Source organism: Aspergillus ochraceoroseus (assembly GCF_002846915.1).
Source record: "Aspergillus ochraceoroseus IBT 24754 chromosome Unknown P175scaffold_4, whole genome shotgun sequence".
NCBI classification, from domain to species: Eukaryota; Fungi; Ascomycota; class Eurotiomycetes; order Eurotiales; family Aspergillaceae; genus Aspergillus; species Aspergillus ochraceoroseus.
The window spans coordinates 1577802-1604958 of NW_024468479.1; the positions used below are offsets into that span (position 1 = coordinate 1577802).

Consider the following 27157-nt stretch of genomic DNA (forward strand, 5'->3'; position numbering starts at 1 on the left):
GAATCAGAATGCTTATTTCCTTTTCTTCAGAAAAAATGGGCCCTGATCGAGTAGATTGCGGAGAGAGACCTACTACTTATATATTACCTAAACGGGACAACTTGAGGTCTATAATATCTTGTCAAGATGTCGAGTACATATCACGAAATGATAGGTACATACTATCTACTATTCATTAACCAGGACTATCATCATCTACACATTAACTCTATCGCTTCATTTTAATAACAATTCATCTTCATCAATTTGGTCACTGTCTCAATCACGCAACTATCCCCCCTCAGAACCCTCATTCCCCCGCATATATATAATAACATGGACTTTGCCCCTCTCCCTCCTCTCATTGTCTTCAACCCTCCTGTCCATCTTTGATTACTGAGATAGCCTTGGTTCTTTCTTCATCATGTCCAACCTCCCACAGTCCCATTTCGAGACTCTCCAGCTCCATGCAGGGTGAGGATTTCCCGTGCTTCTATAGAGTTCTTGACATTCTGACTTTGGATGAACTGATGCTTTCTCAGTCATGAGCCCGACTCTGCTACCAATTCTCGTGCGGTCCCAATCTATGCAACGACCGTATGTTATTTTCATGGACTGCTTTTCTTGAACAAGCTACCAAGCTAACCCCATCCATCCCCCTCTAGTCGTACACCTTCAATGACTCCGCACACGGTGCCAGGCTCTTTGGCTTCAAAGAGTTTGGCAACATCTACAGCCGTATGATGAATGTCTGTGATCACACATCCACCTTGCATTGCTCTGTATGCTGATGGCATCTAATCTGAGCAGCCCACTGTCGACGTCTTCGAGAAGCGTATCGCTGCCTTGGAAGGTGGTGTTGCTGCGGTTGCTGCATCTTCCGGCCACGCTGCTCAGTTCATGGCCATCTCCGCCCTTGCCCATGCTGGAGACAACATTGTAGCCACCAGCAACTTGTACGGCGGCACTTACAACCAGTTCAAGGTCTTCTTCCCGCGTGTAGGAATTAATACCAAGTTTGTCCAAGGCGACGGCGCTGAGGCCATTGCTGCTGCCATCGATGACCGTACCAAGGCTGTATATGTCGAGACCATTGGCAACCCACGGTACAATGTGCCCGACTTTGAAGCTATAGCCAAAGTTGCCCACGAGAAGGGCGTTCCCGTAGTGGTACGTATTCAAGTTTGGGAAGGAGAAGAAGAAGAAGAAGAAGCTCACCCTGTGGTTTCAGGTCGACAACACCTTCGGTGCTGGTGGTTACTATTTCAGACCGATCGACCACGGCGCTGACATTGTAGTGCACAGCGCAACCAAGTGGATTGGTGGACACGGTACAACTATCGGAGGCGTGGTCATTGATAGCGGCAAGTTCGACTGGGGTAAGCACGCGGCACGGTTCCCCCAGTTTACTGAGCCCTCCGAGGGCTACCACGGTCTGAAGTTCTGGGAAACCTTTGGCCCAATCTCCTTTGCGATTCGGGTCCGTCTTGACATCCTCCGTGACCTCGGCTCTACGTTGAACCCCTTCGCTGCCCAGCAGCTCCTCCTGGGTCTGGAGACCCTAAGTCTCCGTGCTGAGCGTCACGCCACCAACGCCATCGCCCTCGCAAACTGGCTCAAGCAGAACGAGTACGTCAGCTGGGTCTCGTACCCTGGCCTGGAAGAACACCCCAGCCACGCAACTGCCAAACGCTATCTGAAGCGCGGCTTTGGTGGAGTTCTCTCCTTTGGCGTGAAGGGAGGCGCAGCCGTCGGCAGCAAGGTCGTTGATAACTTCAAGCTGATCTCCAACCTCGCAAAGTAAGCAACCCAACCCAACCCACATACATAACTGCCCCCCTAGTTACCTATATCACCAACACAAAACATATAAAACTCACAAACCATTACCTAATTTTCAGTGTCGGAGACTGCAAAACTCTTGCCATCCACCCCTGGACCACCACCCACGAACAACTGACCGAACAAGAACGCCTAGGCTCCGGTGTGACCGAAGACGCTATCCGGATCTCTGTCGGAACCGAGCACATCGACGACATCATTGCTGATTTCGAGCAATCTTTCCAGGCTAGTTTCTAACGCCCAGGCCGTGGAATCTGAATCCGAATAACCCATACATAACCCCCATTGACAATTTGAGGCGTCTTTCTTCGTTCATAATAATAATAATAATAATCACTATCTGTTCATTTCGTTTCATTTCTACCCAAGGCCTCCTTCCTACTTATTCTACATGCAATAATTCAAGTTCGTTTCTCTCTATCCATAGACGCCCTGTCTTTGTCTTCATTTTAGATACCAAGTATGTACTTCATTCATACATATGTAAAACAGGCAAGGAAAGGTAAACACTAGTTAGTACTTAATAATATTGAGTAACTAACTAACTAACAGTTATAAAGTATGCCTATTCATACACTACCATATACATGTATATATGCATATCTCTCTATGTAGAGTACTGTACTTCCCTACTCAATTAGCTAATAGTTAATCTAGAATGCAGAGTCCCAACTACTAGTTAACAGTTAAAAGTAGTTCTTAGTTATGTAGTTACTTGGTAGCTTCCTGGATTTGTTAAATTGAGTACTTTACAACTTTACTACTTTATTACTCTATTACTTTGTTAACAGGTATAACTACTCATTCACTCACTCACTTAATATTCACCTCTTAAATGAAACAGACATCCCCTGTTAGATTTACATTCTCCTAGAAAAAAGAAGAAGAAGAAGAAGAAGAAGAAGAAGATCCTGAACTTAGGTGCCTCCACACATATGATTCTTTAATTGAAGTCAAATTTAGATGCAAGACTACTAAAAAAAAAAAAAAAGAATATATCTATGTTTAGGTATACGTAGGCAGGTGTATACAGCATATGTGACGGCCATGATGGCATCGAATTTAAACTTAAAAGCCACTGAGGCATTGACTGTAACTAAGCTAGCTTGGCTTGCTACGGCCCAGTAAGTAGCTGAGACAAGGCAGAAAAGAGAAAAAAAAAAAAAAAGGTACATACATCTGGGTTACTGCCTACCATAAGCAGCATTGCATTGACTTTTTAGAGAAACAGGATAAAAACGATTCAAGAAAAAAGGACAGGAATAAAACATGGAAATGAAGAAGACGTGTAAAGACTAACACCGTGATAATCCACTCCAGCCGCCAACAAAGGAGAAAATGGTAAGAGAGAAAAGGAAAAGGAAGAAAGAAGTACAGAGATTCAGAAGAAGAAGAAGAAGAAGAAGAAGCAATGCAAAAGGCGTATGTGGATGAACGGATAAGGTCTGATAAATCAATCCCCTGATTCGTAGTTCATTGGTTGAGTCTCTTCGTTCCTTTGCGAGTGGGTTGCTTTGCTTTTCGCGATGCAGAATGCAGATGACATCGCTGGAGCATTTAAAACGGAGAGACGATCATCAAGTGGTCTATTCAGATGTGCAATCTCAAGCTCAAACGCCATGATGGTTCCCAAGAGGACTGGCGAATCCAATGGCAGAGAAAAAAAAAAAAGAGAAGAAGAAGAAGAAGAAGAAGAAGAACAAAGTTAAAAAGTTGGTAGATATCAAGACAAGAGCTGAATGGAATGACGACAAAAACTGTACCGCCCATACTGGGGAATCATTTGTCGTATCTGTCGTATCTCGCACTTCGAATCGTAACTAGTAGGCTTAGTTACCTCCTTGGCCAGGCGGTGGTGGCTGTGTAGTGCTGCCTGATGCCCCAGCTTGTGCTCCTCCCATCATGAAGCCAGGAGGGAACATGGGCATACCCGGGAAGGAGAAGCCAAAGCCAGGAACTGCCGGTGGGACGCCAACGTTGTTCATGTTGGACGCGTCACGGTCAGGTTGACCCCCCACACCCATGCCCATTGGAGGCCCTTCACGCTCTGGGCGGCGAGGACGGTCCTGCTGTGCGCGAGAGGAAATTGGGCCGCGTTTGCCGCCAGTATCGGTTGCAATGCGTCTGCTAATTGCTGTTTAAATGGGTGAGTGAGAATGATCCAAGACGGAAACAGTGGAATGACAAACCTTTGGATGAAACTCCAGCGCCAATTTCGATATCTGGCTCCTCAACAACCATGCCGGATTCAATGGACCTTCCTCCAGTACCACCGTATTCGGCAGTAAGCATCCACTTTCGGTCCGCCTCTGTCAACCTCTCGATAGGGATAATGCTGACACCAGTCTGATAATCACTGCAGTCACGGGGTCCGAAACCAACTCCCCAACGAGTCTAGATTCTATTAGCTATTTCCTCAGGAGAACAGGAGACATAAATAAACTCACCCTGAGCTGCATATCCCCAGCCTTGTACGATTCCATTCCTTCACGAGCGTTGATCGCATCCTGTCGGCTGATCATCTTGATAAAAGCGTGTCGTTTGTCAATGTTGACAATGCATGTCTGCACAACACCAAATTTGGCGAACAGTGAGCGCAGATGAGCCTCTGGTGCCCTATAAAATTGTTAGAAGATGTGTAATATGACGTGATACCAGCAGGGAATCACGCAGGAAAGTAAAACTTACGTTACACCACCGACGAACAGAGTTCGACTCAAGACCTTGATATTACCTTGCCCGATAGAATAATCCCATTCAAGAAACTTGGGCCCTGGTGGGGGGAGGGCTGGGTCCTTGCGGGGAGACGGAGAACGGCGTCGACGTCCGGGAGGACTACGCTGGCGATACTCGTTGCCTCGTCGACCACGAGGATCTGCGCCTCTGCGACCGGGCGAATCGCCATGATACTCTCCATAGACAGGACTATCCCGACGGCGGGGGGGAGATGCCTCACGACGTCTGTCCCAGCCAGGAGATCGAGAGCGACGACGATATCCGCCGGGGGGCGAACGCATAAACTCGCGATCCCGCTCGCGGTCCCGGTCAAAATCACGTGACTGCGAGTCTGGATGGGCGCCCCAGGCGTTCACATTCTGACCCGGGAGATTAAATCCGGGGGTCTGGCCGGCATTAACATTGGGCATGCCACCGGCACCGGCACCGGAGAGACTAAGAATTTGAAGGGCAGTCGCCCACTGGTCCTGCGGGATCCCCTGCGCAGCCAGCAGCTGCAAAAGCTGGAGCTGTTGCTGTAGAGCATCGGGCGCTAGACTGGGAGGCTGTGCTGGGGCTGCGGTTGCCTGTGGCAGCAACGCAGCAAGTGGGTTTTGTGCAGCAGTTAATGGGTTTGGAGTATGACTCTGGCTCTGTGGCTGAACCAGGGCAGGATTCTGAGCCACATTACTCAAAGCCGCGAACGGCGCGGTCATAGCTCCATATGGGTTTACGCCAGCTTGCCCACTCTGGGATTGTGAAGCCTGGTCTACGGATGATGACACGGGCTGCGAAACTGTACTCTGCTGACCTAATGCACTAAGAGGATTAGTCTGAGCGGCCATGGCAGGGGCTGCGGGAGCAGCGGTGTTCTGCTTAGCCATATCCGCTAAGGCTTTCAATATACTGGAAGTGTCCGGTGTTGCTTGAGTAGGCGCTGCCGCTGCCGCACCATTAGTTGGCAATTGCTGCTGCAGGCCCCCAAGCGGCACATGGTTGGGCGCTGGAGAGCCTTCCGGAGTGGTTGACTCAATATCTAGCAAGAAATATATCAGAATTATTGGGTCCCAAATTTTATTTAAAACTAGAAGAGCCTGGCTCATTCTGGAGCTCAGCTGCCTTCTTCTTCTTCTTCTGCCTTTTTTCTTTTTTGAGAATATGAGGGATCGTATTTCCTTCATATTGGAGGGGGAGAAAGGGCGTATCATTTTGCTTACTGTGAGATGGGGGCGCGTTTAGTTTTTCCTTGAAAGACGCAAGCATGGGCGCGGGGAAAGTGTATCCACGTTCCCAAATGTCGACCAGCTTCTTGATTTTTTCCTATGAAGATGGATCAAATACGTAAGTTGGACTATTCGTCACCAAAAGGCGAAAAAAGATAATGCCTAGAGAGAGTGGTTTCTATGCACAAGGGGATATATCGCGGGAGATACGTGGAACAATTCTTATGACGGCGTTGCGAGAGTAGATCTTCGCATCTTATCGGCCTTATGTATGCACGCAACCCCTGTGATAATGGGATAATTCGCATATTGCATCTAGAGCGTACCTTTTGATCTTCGGGAGCATTGTTTATGATATCAGTCATCAAGACGGGTAACAGTTCGGTCACTCTGTTAACACCAGCGGCAAAGGTCCCGTCAGGCGCAGCACTACCGGATGGTTGGCCTGCCTTGCGCGCTGCATCTACCCACTGTCGAGTTACAGAGTCTACGACATAGAGTACGCCCAACTTGTGTGTTCCTGGTGCCTTCTTGAAATGTGTATAGATTTTCTGGATGAGGACGGATTCGTTCTGCACAAGACCAGAAGGCATAGATTAGCATGGGATTCTTTACGCCCGTGGCGGTCTAACCAAAGACTTCATAATAGCGGAGGGGGGGGGAATACCTGAACGTTGGCTGTGCAGAGTGACGTGATACTGTTGATTTTAGAGCCCGAAACACCTGGAGCTTTAAGGGCCAGCATAGACTGGAGGTAATTATCCAGTTCTGCTACTGCGGAAGACATGGTTGATTGTGTTTGTTATGATATCGCAAATCCAGTACAGGAAAATGATAGGTGCCCAGCTGCGTGCTGATACCCAACTATCGCGCCAGGACGAAAATTCGCGAAAGGCGAGAGAGCAAGTACCTGGCTCCGAACGAGTCTTTCCTACCGGCAAGTCCAGTACAATAGCAAGGGGTAAAATATTGTGATGCTTAAGGGTAAAACACCAGAGATAAATCTGGGTCGCGAAATCTCAACCTAGGCGTGGAGCGTAAATTCCTAAGCGGGTTTCTGGTCGTGTCACTACGGCCAGGGGCCTTTCCGCCTACAGCTGCAACACAGCTCAGCGATGGTGTTTTAAGACCTTTGTAACTCGTCAATAAGTACGTGTACAGGGTACGACCTAAAGTGAAAGTGCAGAGGAAATGGCAAAGACACAAAAAAGCGACAAAATTACAGCGTAGAGGATTCGCGGTCGCGAGACGGAGATGAAGAGGGGAAAGAAGGTTGTTGAAAAAAAAGAAGGGGGAAGAAGACGAAGAAAGAAAACTTGATCAGGAAGTCATGTGAGGGAAAATTTAGAATGTCGGGCTAGTCTAAAAGTGGAAACGTGTCGCTCAGGTAAGATTAGTCATTCAGTGCCTGAGGCATTCTTTTTCTTCTGGCATCATGTGATATCACATGACTCTACTCCACCGTCTTTGGCCAATCACAAGGGAATCCGTTAATATCACCTGGGCAGCGAGAGAACCTTAGGTAAGGACCACCGTCGATAGCCGGCCGGTGAGCCGAAAGGACCTAGTGAAGGATGTGACAACAGAAAAATTAACCAAAAAGAAGTTAGTGACATACCTACCTAAGGTTAGGTGTATCTTAGTATCTACGGAGTACCTGCTCTGTTCAGAGTAGGTAGTTTACTCTCTATAAAATGCGTAGTCAAAATCCAGGGGGAAAGGGAGAAAACAAAGAAGAAAAGAATCCTAAAATCCAATCCGGGTAGTTCGGGATAATCTCATGATCCAGCTGAATAGTAATAATAATATTATACCTGTATATAATAACACGGGCATGTCTCTAAGGTTCCTTGCCTATGCTTCCGAACTGATAATGACGACGGGGCCCGTCCCATGGGCGAGTGGACGGCCAAGCTAAGGATAGCACGGAACACGATTACTTGCCGACGTCATTAGCCTGAGGCCGACAGGATACAAGGAAAAGACTGGGGCTTCGTGTCGACAGGGAAAGACCACCGGGGCATCCTTGCGGAACATATGGAGTACCTACAGTATGTACTGTACTCCGTATATTCTGTATATTGCTAGACAAGGCTTTGTTCATACAAGTACCGTACTTATATCGCTATTTCTCTCTCTCTCTCTCTCTCTCTCATCCCCCTGGACAGACTTTTGACATGATATATATATTCTTGAAGATATTCAATCTAATTACTCCGGACTCCGCGACGGAATTGGGCGGGTAGATTACTCAAAGAGTAAAGCTTGCTGCCATGCAAGGAAGTTGTTGGTGGGCACCTGGGCATTCGGGAGACCGGCCCTGTACACACGAAGGTTACCGTACCATACCTGCTGCCATCGCTGCCATGGGTCCGGCCCAGCTGGTACCGTACAGGCCTGGTACCGGCTGTTCTTATTACGGCCAGATGGGAAAAAAAAAAGAGCTTCTTCCTCCCCGAAACCTCCTCTTCTTTTCTTTTCCCCTACACGTTTGTCTTGATATACCTCACTCTCCCCTCTCTCTCTTATTCTCCTATCTATCACTCAACTCCACATTTTCTCAGTGGTTTAATCCATTATGGCTTCCACACTTAGACTCGGAACTTCTGCTCTTCGCTCCAGCGCCCTTGCTGGCAAGCCCGTTGTTCAGTCCGCTGCCTTCAATGGCCTGCGCAGCTACTCTACCGGCAAGGCTAAGGTTTGTTTTGCTGCTCTAGTCTTTGTTCTTCATCTCTTGGTTTCCTGGGCTGACATCCGCTCCAACAATCCAGTCCCTGAAGGAGACTTTCGCCGATAAGCTCCCTGGCGAGATCGAGAAGGTCAAGAAGCTCCGCAAGTATGCACACTGGTCCCCCTGATCAGGTCCTCGCTGCGCAACAATTGCTAATTATAATGATGGGAGTTTACAGGGAGCATGGTAGCAAGGTCATTGGCGAGGTCACTCTTGACCAGGCCTACGGTGGTGCCCGTGGCATCAAGTCCCTTGTGTGGGAGGTAGGCGATACACACTCGCGACAACAACCCCTCTTGGAGTTTGCTAACGCTTATCGCCCTAGGGTTCTGTCCTCGACTCTGAGGAGGGTATCCGTTTCCGTGGTCTCACTGTAAGTTATTCTCGTGCCTTCAATGCCCAGTGCTGCGGTGCGCTAACCGCCAATATAGATCCCCGAGTGCCAGAAGGTTCTTCCCAAGGCCCCCGGTGGTGAGGAGCCTCTGCCTGAAGGTCTCTTCTGGCTGCTCCTGACCGGTGAGGTCCCCTCCGAGCAGCAGGTTCGCGACCTGTCTGCTGAGTGGGCTGCTCGTTCCGATCTCCCCAAGTTCGTCGAGGAGCTCATCGACCGCTGCCCCAGCACCCTTCACCCCATGGCCCAGTTCTCCATTGCCGTCGCTGCCCTGGAGCACGAGTCCGCTTTCGCCAAGGCCTATGCCAAGGGTATCAACAAGAAGGACTACTGGAACTACACTTTCGAGGACTCCATGGACCTCATCGCCAAGCTGCCCACCATTGCCTCCAAGATCTACCGCAACGTCTTCAAGGATGGCAAGGTTGCTGCTATCCAGAAGGACAAGGATTACGCCTACAACTTGGCTAACCAGCTCGGTTTCGCCGACAACAAGGACTTTGTTGAACTGATGCGTCTGTACCTCACCATCCACTCCGACCACGAGGGTGGTAACGTCAGCGCTCACACCACCCACCTTGTTGGTTCTGCTCTGAGCTCCCCCATGCTCTCTCTGGCTGCTGGTTTGAACGGTCTCGCTGGCCCTCTCCACGGATTGTAAGGAAGCTTTCCCAAATTATGCCTTGATTCGTCTTGCCGCTAACAGATGTATTCCAACAGGGCCAACCAGGAGGTGCTCAACTGGCTCACTGAGATGAAGAAGAACATTGGCAACGACCTCAGCGACAAGGCCATCAAGGACTACCTGTGGTCGACCCTTAACGCTGGCCGTGTCGTTCCTGGCTACGGTCACGCCGTCCTTCGCAAGACTGATCCTCGCTACATGTCCCAGCGTGAATTCGCTCTTCGCAAGCTGCCCGATGACCCTATGTTCAAGCTGGTCAGCCAGGTCTACAAGATCGCTCCTGGTGTTCTGACCGAGCACGGCAAGACCAAGAACCCCTACCCCAACGTTGATGCTGTAAGTGCTTCGGAACCTCCCTAGTATTTGAACTGGGACACGATACTGACGGTCACTTTTCTTTTCTTTTCTTTTTTTTCTTTAGCACTCTGGTGTCCTCCTCCAGTACTACGGCCTGACCGAGGCTAACTACTACACCGTCCTCTTCGGTGTTTCCCGTGCTCTGGGTGTCCTTCCTCAGCTGATCATCGACCGTGCTCTTGGTGCTCCTATCGAGCGCCCCAAGAGTTTCAGCACTGAGGCCTATGCTAAGCTTGTTGGTGCCAAGCTTTGAAGTACTCGGATGACATGAAAAATTGGGAGGGAACTACAGCATTCACGATCTCTAACACAGCCTTTTTGTATTATTTTTATTGTAACTTTTGTTTATTAGACTGGGCCGGATGACAGTGTTGGGGTTAGTTCGATTAATGTATGATAGGACCTTGTTCGAGCAGGCCTTGTAACAACACTTGAATTCCATGTCATTGTTGACCAATTTTTGTGGCATTGTAAGCGGTGATGCATCCGGCGCAACAGGAGAGAAACCCCCCGGCAAAATTAGCCTCGATAAGAAAGGTTCTGATCTGATACCTCGGTTCCGTATCGACGTAGAAACTCCGGGGGTGTTGCAAAGTCCTCGGAGACCGACTGGATGCTCTGATGTTGTGTTGGCGGAATTAAATCCCTTCCTTGGTCGCCTGGGCGAGAGAGGGCTTACGTTGGACAAAATGAAACACAACGTCACCCGAATATTATATTATTATGTTTTTTTTTGTTTTTCTTTTCCAAGGGTCTTACCCCGGTAGGAGAGCTATCTTAGGTACGTAGACTCTAGACTCTAGAGTTGTCCTCTGCCGTTTGGTGTTTGGTCGGCTCAACAGTTTCCCAATCAGCGGGGTAGGAAGAAAGAAGGGCCGTAATTGTTGGGGGAGACCCGAAATTCTCCGTTGGTCTCAACCTGATTGATGGCCTCGGGCCAGCAACAACAGCCAAACCGGGTTAGCGTCGAACGGGCCGTCAGAGGGCTCGATCCGGACTAGTGCCTGGCAAATCGAGAACTGCAAACCAGCCAAAGGGTGGCCAGGTCTGGCCTAGCTTTTCAGGCAGCCCCCCGTCTTATCCAAGGTGACAAGAGCTACCGTGTAGTTTACAGTCCCTACTAAGGAATCTTAGGGACTCCCTAGTCCTATTTGTATGCATCTCTCCCACCTGCTTTCCCTTTATATATCCTCTCCTCTTTCACTTTTCTGTCGAACTTTCTTTTTTTCTTCTCCCTTTCTCCCACTCTACCTTGACTTCCCTTTCTCTACTATCTCTATCCTCTGCACCTCCTAGTCCGACTGAACTTCTGCGTTTGCGTCGTTCTCATCGCTTCTCTTCCCTTTTTTTCGTGATCCCTTAGGCGACGAAGCCCCCCCTAATCCCTTGGTCAGGGCCCCTTTCAGTGCTCCCCAAGGTCAGAGATGTCTACTGCTGTAAAAGAGTTGGGCTCTGCCCCCCAGCTCGAGAAGAAGCCTGTCAAGTTCAGCAACTTGTTGCGTACGTATCCCTACCCGACGGTTTCTCTAGAGATAATCCCTGTTCTAATGGCTTTCCTACAGTGGGTGCCGGGTTGAACATGTTTGAGTAAGTATCCCAGCTTCCTGTCAATATCAGGAGAGAGTTCGTGCGCTAACTTTTGACTCCCAGGGTCACTACTTTGGGACAGGTACGGGTTCCTTGTCGAATCGTTTCGCCCTTCCGCTCTCGTACTAACATCATCTATATAGCCGCTGGAGGTGATCAAGACAACCATGGCTGCGAACCGAGGCGATAGCTTCGCTGGCGCTATGGGTCGGATATGGGGTCGTGGCGGGATCCTCGGTTGTAAGTAACCGCTTCTTTCACCCGAGGTGTGGGGAAACAACAACACCTAACGTATCATAATCATGCAGACTATCAAGGTCTCATTCCGTGGGCCTGGATTGAGGCCTCCACCAAAGGCGCTGTTCTTCTCTTCGTCGCGTCGGAAGCAGAATTCCAGGCCAAGGTGTTAGGTGCCCCTGACTTCCTCGCTGGTATCTCGGGAGGTATGGCTGGTGGAGTTGCCCAGGCCTATGCAACCATGGGTTTCTGTACTTGCATGAAGACGGTTGAGATCACGAAGCATAAGATGGCTGCGCAGGGTGTTAAGCCTCCCAGCACGTTTGCAACCTTCATGGACATCTACCGCAAGGAAGGTATCCGAGGTATCAACCGTGGTGTCAACGCCGTTGCCATTCGTCAGACTACAAACTGGGGTTCTCGATTTGGTCTCTCTCGCCTAGCAGAACAGGGTCTCCGCAAGGTCACCGGCAAGGACGAAAGCGAGAAGCTCACTGCCATTGAGAAGGTTATTGCATCTGGTCTAGGAGGTGGTCTCTCTGCCTGGAACCAGCCAATCGAAGTCATCCGTGTTGAAATGCAGAGCAAGACTGAGGACCCCAACCGCCCTAAGAACCTGACTGTTGGAAAGGCCTTCAAGTATATCTACGACAGCAACGGTATCAAGGGTCTCTACCGTGGTGTGGCCCCCCGCATTGGTCTCGGAATCTGGCAGACTGTCTGCATGGTGGCTCTTGGTGACATGTAAGTTGATCCTTTTCCCCTATCTCTCCGGATAAATTGTCCCCCAAGTTTAATCTATTTAATCTCCCTTCCCCCGACCCCCATGTGATATACCGAGGCGCGAAAGTGGGCTAACGTGTGGGTCTCCGTTGCACCGAATAGGGCCAAGGAAGCAGTCGAAAAACTGACGGGCGACAAAGTCACCGCGAAGCACTAGAGAAGGTTTGAAATACCCTTCTGCTATGCATGGTCTTGGATGTGTGGGGGCGAGTGGATTATCGGGATCTCCTTGTACGATATTCTGAACGCCGACGAAAGACACCTGTAGCCTGAATTCATCCGTGTCCTGGATAGAGGCAATACTTAATACATCTATAGATAATTATTCAAGACAAACCAGCTTTCTATTGATTTCTCCTATAAATTCTTCTCCACGTGGCATAGCTAGCAGGCCATAAGCCGACACCGGATAGTCTAATTGTCAGATCAATTTCGCCCTCAGAAGAACCATCTCTCCAGCAGTGGTCCTTTTATTTCTAGTTACAATGGAGTGAAGTATTTAATGCTAGGGTTTTATAGATAATGAAAACTATATATATCTCTCTCTCTCTTACGACAGCAACTCTATACAACAGACATCGTACCACACCAAGGCAGCAAACAATATTCTAGACCCTACAGTAACAAAGAGCAAGCTATATTTTACTATACATGTATATACACTAGTTACATACTTACTACCACTAATAGGATTCAATTGATCCCCTTCACCCAACTTATGTTTTCACTTTTGGGTAACCCTACCTGTATTTCTACAGTAGTGAGTGGTGTATTGGTTCCAAGCTATGCTATTTAGCTAGGCAGGTCACACTTGGAGGGAGAGAGAAGCATTTAGGTGTAAGCATGTGTGTGTGTGTGATATTATCAAGTAGATTATTTTTCTATTCTATTCTATTCTGTATCTTGTAGAAAAAATCTTCTTATTGTTATACTTTTTTTTTTTTTGGTTGAGAGAGAGGGCTTTATTTTGAATGTATGGCATTAGTTAGTGGGTGAATAAATACATATATATACATATATATATGTATGTATATATCTCTCCATAAGACTAAAGACTACATACAGCCTAATAAGTGTACTTACTACAAATACAAGCAGCATGTAGTAATAAATAAATAAGGGTACAAAAATTGTATTACAGTCACACAACTACAGCTTCAGTAACTATCACCAAAAAAAAAAAAAGAAAAAAGAAAATAGAGTAAGGTGCAGGGAAAAAAAAAAAAAAAAAAAGAGAAAGAGATATCTGCGGAGATTTATCTAGACACATGAGAAGTTGGCAGCGACGCTTTGTAAATATTTTTTTTTTTCCCCCCTCCCTTTCTCTCTTCCTTCTTTCTTCAATCAAGCCAGTCTAGCATGTATTGTGTACATTGGTTTTGAGGGTTCGTGGGGCGTGCGTGGTTGGAGGAAAACTCTTAGACGGTCAGGCCCAGGTCCTCGGCGTAGGGGAGCTGGAAGAGGTCTCCAACAGTGGCGACGGAGGCCTTGCCGGAGAGGAGAGACTTGGCGGTCTGTTTAGAATATGGTTAGCTACCTCTTTCTTATGGTATCTTGGATATAGTAGGGGGGAATGTGTAACTCACCTCCTTGACTTGGGCCTCGGTCACACCATCGAAGCTCTGGGCAACCTCGCTGATCTGGACGGTCTTGCTGCCGTTGATGAGAGCAGAGCCAGTGGCCTCGAGACCGGTCTCGAGGGTCTGGGCGGACTCAAGGGCACGGAACTTGGCGAGCGCAACAGCCTTCTTGATTTCCTCGCTGGCAACCTCACCGGCGGCGGCCTTCTTAAGGGCGTCGACGACGCTCTTGCTGGCAGAGGCGACCTGGTCGGCCTTTCCGCTAAGGGTGACGGCAAGGAGACCGGCGTCGGAGTAGGCATAGTTCTTGGTCGAGGCGCGGACCTGAGAGAAGCCCTGGGTGGCCTGGGACAGGAGAGAGAAGCCGGGGGTCCATTTGATAGTGGACTCACCACCAAGCAGGGCAGCGACGACGGAAGCAGCGGGCTGGTAGGCAGCAGTGCCGGCAGCACCAGAGCCAGGGAAGGCAATCACAACAGCGTTGCCAGCCTTGGAGGAGATACGCTGCTCACCACCGTAGTACTTGGAGGCAGTGGTGGGCTTGAGCTGGTACTGGCTGGAGGTGCCAGAGCTGGGGAGACCCTTGAAGAAATCGCCAACCCACTTAGAGAGCTCAGCAGAGTTGACACCGCTGCCGACGAGAGCAATGTTAGGCTTGGCGTAGGCCTGCTGGGCAAACTCAGCGAGAGCCTCGGCGGAAATGTTCAGGGGGGCGGTGGTCGAGGGGCTGACGCTCTCGCCCAGGCCGCGGTGGAAAGCCAGACCGTGAGCAGCATCAACAGCAACAGCCTCAGGGTTGGCCGCCAGGGCCTGCTGCCTGAGCTTCAGGAGCTTGGAAACGACCTCATCCAACTCGTAGCCTGTATATCGAAAAAAAAAAAAAAAAAAAAAAAAAACCGAGTTGGTCAGACCCATGTACACAAACTTGTCTGATATATATATTTATCCAGAGGTAGGAAGGCTTACCGGTAAATTTGGTCTGAGAAGCAACCTCTGCCAGCAATTCCACAAAGTAGGGAAGATCATTTGCAAGGAACTTGGTCTGGAGGACAATGTTTTCACGCGAGTGTGTCGAGGAAAATTCACCGCCCAGAAGCTCAACCTCCCGGGTGATCCGCAGGGCTGAACGTTTGAGTGTAGACTATGAATTGAGCAAAGAGAAGAGCCCCAGCCGTTAGAAATCATCCAGCCAAGTACGTCGGGAGTAAGAAGAGGAGCAATTGGATCCCATTGAAAACCTACCTGGAAAGCGAAGTGCTCGAGGGCATCGGAGAAGCCAGGCAAGGGCTGGTAGCGGGAACCCGCCTTTGCAACCAGAGCCAGGGTGCCAGTAGGACCAGCAGGTTCCGTGTTGGCAACCTTCACGCCAGCAGACTCAGAGACATCGAACTGAAGACCGGGGGTCGCAGCAGAGGCCATGGCCCGACGGCTGGCAGCGCTCTGGAGCGCACGGGGCGCATTTCGACTGATGGTAGACCGCGAAAGCATTATCGCATGTGTGGGAGGATAATCTGGAGGAGAGAAGCGTGAGAAGCCGGTGAGGGCTTTGCAGCAACAGGAAGGGTGGTGGTGGGAGAGGAGGGAGGGCAGAAGACGGCTTTCTGCTGGGCTGGTCGTTGGACGGGGTTTGAAACGATGTCTGAAAAGCTTCAAGTTCAATTGATGCCGGCGGCTTTGATTACTCGAGCCCTGATTGGTCCAAATCGCGAGTGCGGGCGGAACCGGCAGCCCGAATCACGTGGGGTCAGCTGACTGCAATCGCACGTGATCTGCCGTCCGTGTCGGAGCATTTGCGATAAGAAAATGAAAAAAAAAAGGCCGTGAAGGAGAGGGGAAAAGACGACACAACAGGCATTCAGTAGGGCTCACAGGCCTGGGGTTTTCGGTTAACTGCAATTGAAGTGAATTGGCTGGCCATATTATCCCCCCATGCCCTTTTTGCGGTGACCACTGTTCTCCTTCTAGAGAATTGACGCTGGAGGGGTTCTCTAGAAGTCTATAAAAATGGCAACCCAGGTACGTTACGGAGTGGCTTAGGCTTTTGCATCGATGGTTCGTCCTGGTAGCTAATAGGATATTATAGTATGCGGCGGAGCTGGGGGTGCTCCTGGTTGAAGATAATTTTGGCGAGCTCTTCGGGGTATGTCTGGGGTCGTACGCCGACGATTACATTCCTTGCGAACAGGTGTAAAGAGAGATGAGAAGCTGGACATATATATGCTGACTCTTTATTTTCTTCCTTTCATTAATAACAGCGAATATTCTCAACCCTTCACCGCTATGACCGGCTCAATATCCAACGACTCATGGCTCTCACTCGTCTTCCTGAATCTCGACTCCGCGCGGCGCTAGTTGCTATGATCCAGCACCACCTTGTGTACCACTTTACTGCTGTTGACGAAGGCGTTACCTACTACAGCGCGAACCTACAGTCTGCATACCACCTAGTCCGGACCGGCAAAATTTTGGAGCTTGTTGAGGATCGACTGGGAAAGTATGCGGCAACCCTCATGTCCACCATCATGTATCTCGGTCATGCGCAAGTGAGTCATCTCGAGACACTCCCGGAGTTACAGGCGCAAGCCCCTATCGCCAACGGAGCCAACGGGAGCCACGAGGAAAACGGAGACAATGAAGAGCATGGAGATGATGTGAATGGGCTGAATGGCGACTATACTCTAGAGCAAACGAATCTTCTTCATCCAACCCTCAAAGCTCTAGCGAGTCATGGATACGTCATTCGCGTTCGAGAGGCACAGCTACAGAGTCATGCTGACAATGTCCTTGATATCGAACGGACATTGAAATCCAAGGAAGATATACGGGGCTTGAAAGGCAAGAGGCTGGAAGAGGAGATGGCAGAGAGAGTAGCTGCGATGATGAAGGAAAGACTCGACGGGGATCTTACTCGTGGCCTAATGGTCAACGGGGTTCCTCGAGGAGTGAAGCGAAGACATGGAAACGGGGCCTCAGACGATGCAGAAAGTAAGCGAGCGCGAATGGATTATGTCGACGATGATGAAGACGACGATGGGGAGGACGACAACGAATGGTGGGATGATGATGTCCCGATGGAGGTAATTCTTTGCCATTTTCGTAAGGTCGGGTCTTGATGAATCTAACCTCTGATGTCCCAGTCTTCATTGACAGTTCGCGTGAACTACGTGAAACTCGACGTCGCACTTCGAAACCGACGTTTCCTTGAACTGGCTGAGTGCGACGCACCCCCCGAAACAGCACAAATATACGACTGCTTGCTCCGACGTATTGAGTACCAAACCCCCAGATGCCGTGACTCCGTCGAAATCCCCCGTGAAGGCGAAGAAGGCGAACAATACTCCGTTGCCATCCCCCTCTCCTCCATAGCCCGCGACGTCGACCCATATCTCGACCTCACAGGGTCTATTGCGCCCATGGATGGCTCTCAAGCCAGCAGCCGACTCGGAAAGCGCTCTTTTGAAGAAACCGATAACGGCAACGACGAAGACAGCCCCAACGGCGTCAATGGTTCCGCGTCATCCGGCAACCGCACCTATACAATCGATCAACATCTCTTCTTACTCGCCCAACCCCCGCTCAACCTAACCTCCAAACGCACCGTTGGCGGCCTCTCCACCTGGGTCATTGAGTTCCGCCACCTGGCCCGGAAATTGCGCCACTTGGAGCTGGAACGTATGATCGAGTCCCGCTACGGCGACGTTGCGCTGCGGGTCGTCCGCGTGCTCCGAGCAAAGGGCAAACTTGACGAAAAGCGCCTCCAAGAAATTAGTCTCCTCCCCTTTAAGGATCTCCGTCAGGTCCTCGCTAGCATGCAAACCGGCGGCTTTGTGGACCTCCAAGAGGTACCCCGCGACGCCCAACGTCAGCCCTCCCGCACCATCTACCTGTGGTACTACGACCCCGACCGCATCCGCGACAGTGTCCTCGAAGACACCTACAAGTCCATGGCGCGGTGCTTGCAACGGCTAAGGGTCGAGCGCAGCCGTCTAAAGGAGTTCCTCGAGAAGACCGAGCGCAGTGACGTCAAGGGCAACGAGGAACGGTATCTTTCCGAGGGAGAGCTGGAGCGACTGCGTGAATGGAGGGCAAAGGAGGCGCTGCTCTTGGGCGAGGTTGCCCGGTTGGACGATATGGTGGCTGTGATGCGGGATTATTAAATCATTTGCATCCCCCCCCCCCCCTTTGTTTCATTCGTATGAGAGTTATCGTCAGGTAGGATTTCGAGTCAGCATTTTGCATGGAGTTATGAGCGATGAAACAAGAGAGAGAGAGAGAGAGAGAAAGGAAAGAAAGAAATAAAATTCAAAGTACAATCAAAAAGTTTGTTCTATTTCATTTCTTGGGTATATATATGTGTACATATATAGGAAGAAAGTGAAAAGGTCTACTCTGTATCTGGTAATGGCTTCCATACCATGACCTAACCTGAACTACAATTACACAAACTACCAGCACATAAAAAAGGTAAAAAAAATATGTATAAATATATAGACATCAGGATAAGTAGTAGTCCGGACGTGGATCGATGCACATACAGTATCCCCATACACAGAACGCCCACCATGGGTGACAGTCAAAGAGAGAAAAGCAGTGAAGAAACCTGGAGTACAAGAAAAAAAAAAAAAAAAGACATACTCCAGGAAAGAACGTGATTCATGTATGTACAAACCATGAACACCAGACCCGAAACACAAATACCACACCAGTTAAGTAAACATTCGAAAAACAAAAGACGAGCCAGGGGAGGCAAATGCAGGTGAAATTAGAAAGCCTCCGAGACCAAATAGAGATGAAAAAAAAAAAAAAAAAAAATCAAGTCTAGACAAAACCGCACCTGTCTCATAGTACATCACATCACCTGTCCTATCTCATTCCATTCTTCCTTTTCGGTTTAACCCTCTCTCATTAAGACATGTCACGTAAATGTAAAGCGAAAAGGATTTCACATGACTGGAGATCTGTATCTGCCCCTGGTGGTTAAGTGGCAGAGACTGACTCGGGTTTCGCAGAGATATTGTTAACTATCTCGGGTTCAACAGAATTTGTTTGCTCTTTTATTACCGCGGGTTTGTCGTCGTCATTAGGTAATCTAGCTTCGGCAGCTGCAAGCTTCGTCTTGGTTTCTTCCAGTTCCCATTTGAGGGATTTGATATAATCAATGGCCATCTCCACGGTGCTCGCTTTGCTGATCGGTTGATTTCCCGACTTCTCCTTTTCCTTATCACCGGGTTTTCCGTTGCAGGGCGAAGAAGAGTCTTTATTGTTTTTCATCTGTACAAAGGCTGGCGGAATCAGGGCCTCGATTTCTTTCAGAGCGTTATTGATACGGTTTCGTCGGCCCTGCTCTGCAAGCTTGTGATTTGTTCTCTTCGAACTTAGATTTTCGGCCAGGGTCTCGGGGTAGGAAACACCCGGAAGAAGCGTGCCATCCAAGATGTGTTGGTAGTTAGATTTCGAGGCTAGATATAGAGCAGATGTTTCTCCTGACAGTCCTGTGAGAGATACGTTAGAAGCGTGATGATAACTTGTCAAAACTCGAAAAAAAAAAAAAAAAAAAAAAAAAAAAGATCTAACTCACCATCGCCGCGCACCAAGGGCTGTATATTGGGACTGATCTTGGGGCGTAAGCTCGGGCTAGGATGCGAGGAGCTTAGGCTCTGTCGTTTCCTGCCCATAGGACCCAGCTTCGGGGTATCAGACTTCCGTGATGGCACGGCCCCGCTGGGCGATAGCATAGGAACCGCGCGCGGGCTGGGGGCAAAAGAACCAGGGAGAGGGGCGGATTTCGGGTCGGCATGGGGGACTATGCTTGGAGAGGAGATGCTTGCCATGGACGTATCGATGCGATTTATCTGAGGGCGGAAGAGTTGCGTTGAGGGCGTGGCAGCCTCAGGAAGGACCACATCCTCCATAATATCGTCGTGGGGTTCATGCATGGCAGGTTGACTGGGAGTCATAGATGGGTCAGTGGGGACACGGGTATGCGGCGAACGCTGGATGCGCATCAACATAGCAGGCGTCGCAGGTTCACTGGTAAGCGACTGCTGATTCATCTGAGGTATAATTGCAGGCGACTTTCGGGAAGATGGGAGCGCTGGCGGGGGCATCAACGGTTCGGAAAGTGGTTCGGGCGACACGGAATCCTGGCCGGAGCTTTCGTGGCTTCCATATCGCAATCCACTGCTATTCAGGGGGCGTGAAGGAGCACTGCCCTGATCCTGCAGGCCATTCAGAACCTCATCCGAGTTCAGATTGAGACGAGACCTGGTCCGAGTTTGCGGACGGACTGAAGGTGACTGTTGTTTCTTGGCCCGGGCCGAAAAGGTCTTGTTCGTCGCCGATGGGCGTCGTCGATGCTTTCGCATCAATCCGGGAGAAGATGGAGCGGATGACACAGGGATACCATTTTCAATGGGGGAAGGAACGAAGCTCATTTCGGTAATTTGGCCGGAATGGAGTGGGTAACCATTGGAGGTCGCATTCTGGGCCTCAATAGCGGGCGAGGTAAGAGGAGTAAAATACTCTCCGGGAATCGTGTATTCCGGTAGTCGAAATTGGGATTCTAATGGGGTCATCGCGGGGGAAACAAGGGGGGTGTAGAGAGCCTAAAGGTCGGACGGGTACATGCATTAGCGATGCAAGTTGTTAAAACGCAAGACATCTTTCAATTTGGTTTAAAACGCACCTGCTCATCATTTATGCGGGAATATCGGTCGTATAATTCATGGTTCTCCTCTACTCTCTGGGGGTACGTGGCTGCGCTGCCCTGGAGTTCGATGCTGTTGGGAGTCGGGGGGATCATCATCTGGCCCTGGGGGACGTACGATTGCGAGGTAGGCTGAGGTTGCTGCTGCTGATGCTGCTGATGCTGCGCTTGCTGTTGCGAGGGGTGAAACATTTGAGGCTTCTGTGCGTAATATGCTGGAGTCATTGGACCACTCGAGTAGGACGAGCCATGTGGGATGCCTTGTGGGCCATGATTTGAGAGATTGACGGAGAAATCACCCATAATGCGGGAGTACGACTGCGACTGGGCAGCGACACTGTCTGTATCCATGCACGCCATTTGTTGTTCTTGGGGAGGAGTGCTGGTCGCGGTGGTGGTAGCAGTGACCATGGCAACTTGGTGAGCGACGGAGCGAGCAGGGAGATGATCGGTCGGTCCGTGCCCATCTAGATCGGGAAATGGCATGCCAAACTCGAGGAAGTTGGTAAATTCATCTTCAGCGGGAGGAGGTATACTCGACCAAGATAGCGAAGGATCTTGCTCCATGCTGATGAGGAGGAGGAGGGGGAGAAGGAGGACGAGGAGGAAGAAGAAGAGTCCCGAGGGATAATAATGTCAACGGCGATGGTTGCGTTGATAGTGGTGGTGGTAATTTTTTTTTTTCTTTTTTTTTTTTCTCCTTTCCTCCCCCCACAGTTGCACTCTGTTTCTCTAGCGATAAATTCTGTAGGAGATGCAAGGTAGAAACGAGCGGAATAACCTGAAAAAGCCAACGACTCTCCGGTCTGAGAGGTATCGGATCGGGTGATAAGAGGAAGTCAGAAAACGAGTGGACAGAAAGAGGGTCAAGTTTCAGACCGAAGCGGCGAACATGATGATGAATAAGACGAAAATGACGAGGAGATGAGGGAGAGATAGATATAGAGGAAATGAAGAAGAGAGGCGATGGACGTGGGGAAGAAGAGGAGAGCCTAAGAAAGTAAAAAGCAGCAGTAGTAACAGTACTACAACTAGTAGTTAACTATGTAGGTAAAAGTGGAATACGAGAAGGAAGAAAAAAACGATGATGATCCAGAGATAATAATAATAATAATATTAATAGTTAATACAGTCATATAATAATATGATTATAATATAATATAATTTGTCCAGTTCTGTTCGACAACTTTCCTCCTCCTCCTCCTCCTCCTCCTCCTACTCACTCCTCTTCTCTTCATTATTTCTACATCATCCTCTTATTCCTATTATCATTATTCCCGTTTCTCCCTCCATTGGCCGAAATTATTTCAATCCTGATTTCGATCTACGCACTAGTCCAGCACCAGCAGACTCGTTTTGGGGGGAGCTCAGCGCGCACCACTTCACTAACTAAGTGCATTTCCATAATAATAATAATATGGTGTACTATACCTGATCCTGTCCTGGTCTAGAATGTGCACAGGACAAGCATCGAATCTAAAAAAAAATAGCGGGTGGTGATAATTTAAATTCTCTTCTCCCAAGGTTGGTGTAAGGATACGGAACCAACAACCATTTTACTGACCGTTGCCGTTGCAGTCCAAATCCCGCCTTCGCTTCTGCTGTCGTCCTCCATACCATCACATTCTATTTGATTATTTTTCCCTCTCTCTTTCCCTTCCTGTCCTATGGGAATTGCCGTCCTTGACGCTCCACCCATGGACGACGATGGGTCTCGTTCGCTCCAACTTCCAAGAACTGCAAGGCTGGGAAGCTCAAGAACCTCCATTCAGTCACCCGATTCGTCTGGTTGATAGTGGCGAATCACACTTGGGCAATTAGTTTCACTTTCCCCCAACTCTAGACCGGGGGGGCAAAGAAAAAAGAAAAAAAAAAAAAAAAAGACTCAAGCCCTTTCCATGCAAGTCAGGCTCGCATAACGGAGCTCAATTTGAAACCAAAGAAAAAAAAAGAAAAAAAAAAGAAAAAGGAAACATATAATTGCATTAATGCGGCATGTTATGACTTCTCTCTCGCTTCTAGGGCGCTTTTCGAAGCGGCAGGTGCGCTTATAGGTTTAATTTGCTCCAGCCCGCCTCGACGGCTGGGGACTTGCTCCGTTGTCGGTTACGCTGAGGTCAATACTTAGCAACGGGGGGCTCTTGTACGGTTGTACTGTACCTTACTCTACACAGCGGCGCACAAACCGGAGCGTTACGTACGGAGTATGCCGACTTGACTACGGGTGGAGGTACTTGACTCCGGAGTACAACCGCCCATCCCTTTGGAAAATACAAAGGTCCTCCTTCGTTCGGAACTTTCCCATTCAGAGTTCTCTCGGAATGTCAAACCCTGGTAACGGTCATGACTCAAGACTTCCAGTTACGTAACCCTTCCCATTCTACTGTTGGTGCAACCCGGACCTGGCTCGACCTTGAACAACGCCATCTGGGCCGGCATGGTAAGCCCCCAACCTGCGCCAGACCCCCCTATGCATGCAAGATGTGAGTCTAGCACGAAGAAATCATCACCACTATCAGTGAAGCGTCCGCACTTCGCCCCTTCCTTATTTGCTACCAGCTCGATAGTTCCATCCGGGCAAATATGAACCGACTCGGCCAGTGAAAAGACTAAGGTAGGCCGTCGGCAACCAGAGCCGACCCGCCTGGATTTGGCCTCCTCTTTCCGAGACTTACCGTTAGCATGACTATACTACGCCATTCCAGGAAGGTTGCCTCAGCTATAGAGCTAAGAGAAGCACACGGATGTACTGTGCATGCGCGAAAATCGGAGAATAACTAAATGGATGGGGCGCTAGAGGAAGAGACCCCAGTCTCGGGGAGAACATTGAAGATTCGACCCATAGTTAACACTTAGATTTTAGTCAAAGGAACTGTAACTAGCGAGGATGTATACAAATCATACCATTCAATTTCTTGTATAGATCGTCAGATGTTCAAAACTTCAAGGGAAGAAAAAGAAAGAAAAAAAAGAAGATTTCATGTTTGCAACATGATTCTTGATACCGCTATTCCCGATATGACAACCGTATCAGCCGTTACAAGAAGAATGCGGGGGGTTGCAAGGGATTGGAGGGGCTTTTGGAGGGGTTGTGACAAGACAGAACAATACAAGACATAAACATGACAACATCACTTCCGCTATGATCACCTGCTTGTGATCTCCAAAAAGAATCATCATCATCATCAACAGTAGCAGCTCTGAGTCTGTTTCTTCGATGTCTCATTTCTTCTTTCTCCTATATCGACGTCTTGATCCTGCGGTAGATTCCTCCTGTCAACATGAGACCGCCTGTCCCCGAGGTCGCAGTCCCGCGGTCTCGCAAGTCCTCGCTTGAACAGCAGTGGATCGATCCCCGCAGCGCCGTCCCGTCCACTTTCTACCTGGCCCGCAGTCACGGCTCCTCCGATGCCGATGCGGATGAGCTGTCTCCAGATGAATCTGACCACTTGAGAGATAGCATGTATGGCGTTCAGAGCTTCGAGGGAACTGGACAGTCCATTGCAAGTATCCCTGCTGCCCCCCAACTCGAGTCGGATCCCTTGTGCGTCAACAAACCCGCTTCAAGATCAGCCTCTCTGAGAGGTCAGTTGTCATGCGACAACCACCCAGACGAGGAAGGGGAAGAAGACGCTGTCTTTGGGGCTCGCCGGAAATCAACACTCAAACCACTTGATCCGATCCACCCCAGTATGCTAGATCCTTCGCTACCTACATCGACCTTGACCTCCCCGCGTCCCTCAACCCCATTGAACTTCACCAACCCGGATGAAGCATCATCTCTCCCCAGCAGTCCCAGGTCAATCACCAATCAGTCTCTGAGACATCTTGACGAGATCTCCATTACCGATGACTTGAGTAGCCAGGCTGTCGCCTCCGGTGAAGAGGACGAGGAATCGCGCCCTCTGCCACACATGAGTTCCGACAGCATGTCTCAACTGATCATGCCAAGTATCAGCATGCCCAGTCGAAGACCCTTCACTGATAAGGGGATGGCGCTAGGGCGTTTAAAGATTCTTTTTGCTGGACCTTCTGGTAGGTGGTCCTCCTCCGGCATTACCGATATAGGATGGTTTTATATTGACAAATAATCAGGATCGGGTAAAACGTCATTCATCAAATCAATCGTACAGATCTGCGAAGATATCGTGCATGTCGACCCCTTTGATGAACCAGCCCACCCTTTGGTGTCGCTGTCCCATGTCAGACGATCTTCCCGCGCCTCGTCTCGGCCTACCCCCCTCCCCGCTCCCGTGTCGGAGATCTATGCCAGCTCCAAACCCTATCCCACATGGTGGTCAGATCTGGAGGATTCGCGTGTGCTTCGACGACGAAAAAGTATGGGGGAGATTGTGCTCGAGCGTAATCTCTGCTTTGTGGATACGCCCGCAAGTCGGCTCAGTCAACTGGGACAGATCGATGCCATCATTCAGTATATGAACCAGCAGCTCTTCCGTGCCACGGCAGCCCTCGAGACCTCCAATAATGATTTTCAAAATATGCTCGCGGGGAATGGGGGATGTCAGGTGGATGTCATTCTATATCTCATATCCCAAGGTAAGAGTTTTCTCAATTCATCATCTTTTTTTTCTTCTACGCTCACATCTCTAGATACCCTTCGCTCGGATATTGAATGCATCAGCAAGCTTGGAGATTGGACAAATGTGATTCCTGTGATCTCTAAATCAGATCTTTTGACCCCCGACCAAATTTCAGCCCTCAAGTCTGCATATCACGATCATGCTCAAACAGTCTCCCTGCGGCCGTTCTCTCTGTTTGGAGATGTATTTCCCGATATTGATCAGTCGCCATTCGCAGTGTCATCGGCAAAGTCTAATGATGATTCGATTATGGATGCCAGCACGCTAATGAGCCCGGACTATGTGCAACCTCTAGTTCATTCGGAGCTTACACTCCTAGTGCAGAGACTGTTTGACCGCGAGAATGTGGCTTGGATCAGACATTCGGCTGCGAAGAAAGTCGCACAACAGCACAAGGAACTACATCGACAGCATCGTCCGCTTCAGAACGGGGCTCTTTCTTTCTCTTCTAGCCCGTATGGTCTCGCTCCTGGCTATACAATGGCGCGAATATCAGACTATACGCAGCGTGAGGAGAAATTAGCCCGAATCCAGCTCGCCCGATGGGCATCCGATTTACAGCAAAGCCTGCAAAACGAGCGCGAGAGATACGCCGCCGTGGCAAGAGGCGAGCGTGCCGTATGGCTCACCGAACGCCTCGGAGAATGCGTGGTAGAGGGCTCTTTAGTCCCCATCTCACAGACTCCCGGTTTCTACGGACTCCGCGTACCGCCCGACAAAGCAACTGGGAGCCTTCTCGTCCGGGCCCAGAGCGGCCAGAAAGTGGAATATCATATCGCCAGAATCAGCCCTCTCGACCCACTTGGCGTGGTTCGATGGTCAGAGGATCTCAAGCGACGAGGCTGGGCCATTGTCCAAATTGTCGGTAGTTTTGGTGTCGTCGGAGGGCTGGCTCTCTGGCTCGCAAAAGCTTGGGGATTACCCTCACGCAGCTTTTCTGAATGGCGCTTTGATTGGTTCTGTACCAGTGATTAGAAAGAACCCTCCCAACTCGGTATATAAGATACCATTCTCCTTTTTTTTCTTTTTTTTCTTTTTTTTTTTTTTTTTTTTTCCGAATTGAATTGATCCCCTCTTTCATTTCGGATCCAAACCTCACTTTCTTGCTATATAAACGATGATGGATACGCCGTATGATTTGAATGCACACTTCCCCCTTCTTTGTCTTTTCTCATTTTCATTTTCATTTTCATTTCCTTCTGCTCACGATATCCCCCCCCCCCCCCCCTTTTCCCCCGGGTCTGGTGGCGCCAGATGGTATGCACTTTTATCCAATTTCCTTTTCTTCATAATTGGCGTTACCATACATACCTAGCAGTACTCTTTCGCTTCTCTCTCTCTCTCTCTCTCTCTCTCTCTCTCTCTCTCTTTCTTTGCTCCTGGTCCTACTATACCACCTCCCAGCCTCCCAGCCAGCCATCTCCGATGCAAAATAAACATTTATTCTTCTCTTTGGATGAATTCAAAAAGCTTTTTTGCTTGGCCTTACTTATCTACAACTACGTAGTCTACAGTGGAATACTTGCAGGTCTCTAGCCTAGTGTATACACAGTAGCTTCCAGAGGATGGTTCCTTAATGTAAAGGAAAGTTGTAAAAACTATGTATGGATGTATGTATGTATGTATGGCCTGCTTTTCAATGGTTACTTGGCTTCTGTTATAGGTAAGAGGCAGGTAACTAGGAAAAATGTCGTTGATAGGTGATTCTGGTATTGGATTTTAATCTACTTGAGACTTCTC

The 27157-nt window shown here is 49.3% G+C and overlaps 9 protein-coding genes across 9 annotated transcripts; 5 read left to right on the forward strand and 4 right to left on the reverse strand.

Moving 5' to 3' along the window:
* The first annotated feature begins 240 nt into the window (after window positions 1–240).
* P175DRAFT_0458952 (O-acetylhomoserine aminocarboxypropyltransferase/cysteine synthase family protein) lies at window positions 241–2500 on the forward strand. The gene is made up of 6 exons (XM_040894690.1): window positions 241–453; window positions 522–576; window positions 645–728; window positions 790–1149; window positions 1211–1779; window positions 1881–2500. Exons 1-6 carry the CDS (start codon window positions 404–406, stop codon window positions 2056–2058), a joined length of 1296 nt encoding a protein of 431 aa, XP_040752365.1. The 5' UTR covers window positions 241–403; the 3' UTR covers window positions 2059–2500.
* Window positions 2501–3650: 1150 nt separating this feature from the next.
* P175DRAFT_0436733 (Nrd1 complex RNA-binding subunit) lies at window positions 3651–6546 on the reverse strand (the record flags this gene model as incomplete). The annotated part of the gene is made up of 7 exons (XM_040893819.1): window positions 3651–3955; window positions 4011–4215; window positions 4269–4437; window positions 4510–5572; window positions 5754–5856; window positions 6086–6331; window positions 6427–6546. 7 exons carry the CDS (start codon window positions 6544–6546, stop codon window positions 3651–3653), a joined length of 2211 nt encoding a protein of 736 aa, XP_040752366.1.
* A 1791-nt stretch (window positions 6547–8337) lies between these two features.
* On the forward strand, window positions 8338–10176 carry cit1 (citrate (Si)-synthase CIT1; the record flags this gene model as incomplete). Its single annotated transcript, XM_040899956.1, has 7 exons — window positions 8338–8457; window positions 8531–8595; window positions 8669–8753; window positions 8816–8863; window positions 8922–9538; window positions 9602–9902; window positions 9988–10176. The coding sequence occupies 7 exons, from the start codon at window positions 8338–8340 to the stop codon at window positions 10174–10176; spliced, it is 1425 nt and encodes a 474-aa protein (XP_040752367.1).
* A 973-nt stretch (window positions 10177–11149) lies between these two features.
* On the forward strand, window positions 11150–13071 carry P175DRAFT_0501610 (putative mitochondrial DNA replication protein (Yhm2)). The gene is made up of 6 exons (XM_040897207.1): window positions 11150–11423; window positions 11486–11510; window positions 11574–11592; window positions 11654–11750; window positions 11819–12491; window positions 12633–13071. Exons 1-6 carry the CDS (start codon window positions 11348–11350, stop codon window positions 12685–12687), a joined length of 945 nt encoding a protein of 314 aa, XP_040752368.1. The 5' UTR covers window positions 11150–11347; the 3' UTR covers window positions 12688–13071.
* Window positions 13072–13744: 673 nt separating this feature from the next.
* Window positions 13745–15707, reverse strand: P175DRAFT_0557662 (ubiquinol--cytochrome-c reductase subunit 2). Its single transcript, XM_040900789.1, has 4 exons — window positions 15353–15707; window positions 15077–15251; window positions 14117–14970; window positions 13745–14044 (listed from the first exon to the last, which is right to left on the reverse strand). The coding sequence occupies exons 1-4, from the start codon at window positions 15596–15598 to the stop codon at window positions 13949–13951; spliced, it is 1371 nt and encodes a 456-aa protein (XP_040752369.1). The 5' UTR covers window positions 15599–15707; the 3' UTR covers window positions 13745–13948.
* A 234-nt stretch (window positions 15708–15941) lies between these two features.
* Window positions 15942–18393, forward strand: P175DRAFT_0557663 (putative DNA directed RNA polymerase III subunit Rpc82). The gene is made up of 4 exons (XM_040900790.1): window positions 15942–16126; window positions 16194–16250; window positions 16366–17187; window positions 17248–18393. Exons 1-4 carry the CDS (start codon window positions 16115–16117, stop codon window positions 18265–18267), a joined length of 1911 nt encoding a protein of 636 aa, XP_040752370.1. The 5' UTR covers window positions 15942–16114; the 3' UTR covers window positions 18268–18393.
* Window positions 18394–19087: 694 nt separating this feature from the next.
* Window positions 19088–21383, reverse strand: P175DRAFT_0493290 (phosphate-sensing transcription factor PHO4; the record flags this gene model as incomplete). Its single annotated transcript, XM_040895951.1, has 3 exons — window positions 19088–19602; window positions 19689–20715; window positions 20796–21383. The coding sequence occupies 3 exons, from the start codon at window positions 21381–21383 to the stop codon at window positions 19088–19090; spliced, it is 2130 nt and encodes a 709-aa protein (XP_040752371.1).
* Window positions 21384–23177: 1794 nt separating this feature from the next.
* Window positions 23178–23643, reverse strand: P175DRAFT_0532350 (uncharacterized protein; the record flags this gene model as incomplete). The annotated part of the gene is made up of 2 exons (XM_040899957.1): window positions 23178–23476; window positions 23559–23643. The coding sequence occupies 2 exons, from the start codon at window positions 23641–23643 to the stop codon at window positions 23178–23180; spliced, it is 384 nt and encodes a 127-aa protein (XP_040752372.1).
* A 454-nt stretch (window positions 23644–24097) lies between these two features.
* Window positions 24098–26471, forward strand: P175DRAFT_0516589 (uncharacterized protein; the record flags this gene model as incomplete). Its single annotated transcript, XM_040898917.1, has 4 exons — window positions 24098–24401; window positions 24429–24851; window positions 24912–25373; window positions 25428–26471. The coding sequence occupies 4 exons, from the start codon at window positions 24098–24100 to the stop codon at window positions 26390–26392; spliced, it is 2154 nt and encodes a 717-aa protein (XP_040752373.1). The 3' UTR covers window positions 26393–26471.
* Between the last annotated feature and the right edge of the window lie 686 nt (window positions 26472–27157).

Excerpts from the sequence above, each read along its gene's own strand:
- P175DRAFT_0458952 (XM_040894690.1), top strand. The coding sequence starts at position 404 with ATGTCCAACCTCCCACAGTCCCATTTCGAGACTCTCCAGCTCCATGCA. Across the intron at positions 577-644 it reads TCCCAATCTATGCAACGACC|TCGTACACCTTCAATGACTC; the intron begins GTATGTTATTTT and ends ATCCCCCTCTAG. Across the intron at positions 1,780-1,880 it reads CTGATCTCCAACCTCGCAAA|TGTCGGAGACTGCAAAACTC; the intron begins GTAAGCAACCCA and ends CCTAATTTTCAG.
- P175DRAFT_0501610 (XM_040897207.1), top strand. The coding sequence starts at position 11,348 with ATGTCTACTGCTGTAAAAGAGTTGGGCTCTGCCCCCCAGCTCGAGAAG. Across the intron at positions 11,751-11,818 it reads TCGTGGCGGGATCCTCGGTT|ACTATCAAGGTCTCATTCCG; the intron begins GTAAGTAACCGC and ends ATAATCATGCAG. Across the intron at positions 12,492-12,632 it reads ATGGTGGCTCTTGGTGACAT|GGCCAAGGAAGCAGTCGAAA; the intron begins GTAAGTTGATCC and ends TGCACCGAATAG.
- P175DRAFT_0557663 (XM_040900790.1), top strand. Across the intron at positions 16,251-16,365 it reads ATTTTGGCGAGCTCTTCGGG|CGAATATTCTCAACCCTTCA; the intron begins GTATGTCTGGGG and ends CATTAATAACAG. Across the intron at positions 17,188-17,247 it reads ATGATGATGTCCCGATGGAG|TCTTCATTGACAGTTCGCGT; the intron begins GTAATTCTTTGC and ends CTGATGTCCCAG.
- P175DRAFT_0557662 (XM_040900789.1), bottom strand. The coding sequence starts at position 15,598 with ATGCTTTCGCGGTCTACCATCAGTCGAAATGCGCCCCGTGCGCTCCAG. Across the intron at positions 15,252-15,352 it reads TCGAGCACTTCGCTTTCCAG|TCTACACTCAAACGTTCAGC; the intron begins GTAGGTTTTCAA and ends CTCAATTCATAG. Across the intron at positions 14,045-14,116 it reads CCGAGGCCCAAGTCAAGGAG|ACCGCCAAGTCTCTCCTCTC; the intron begins GTGAGTTACACA and ends TATTCTAAACAG.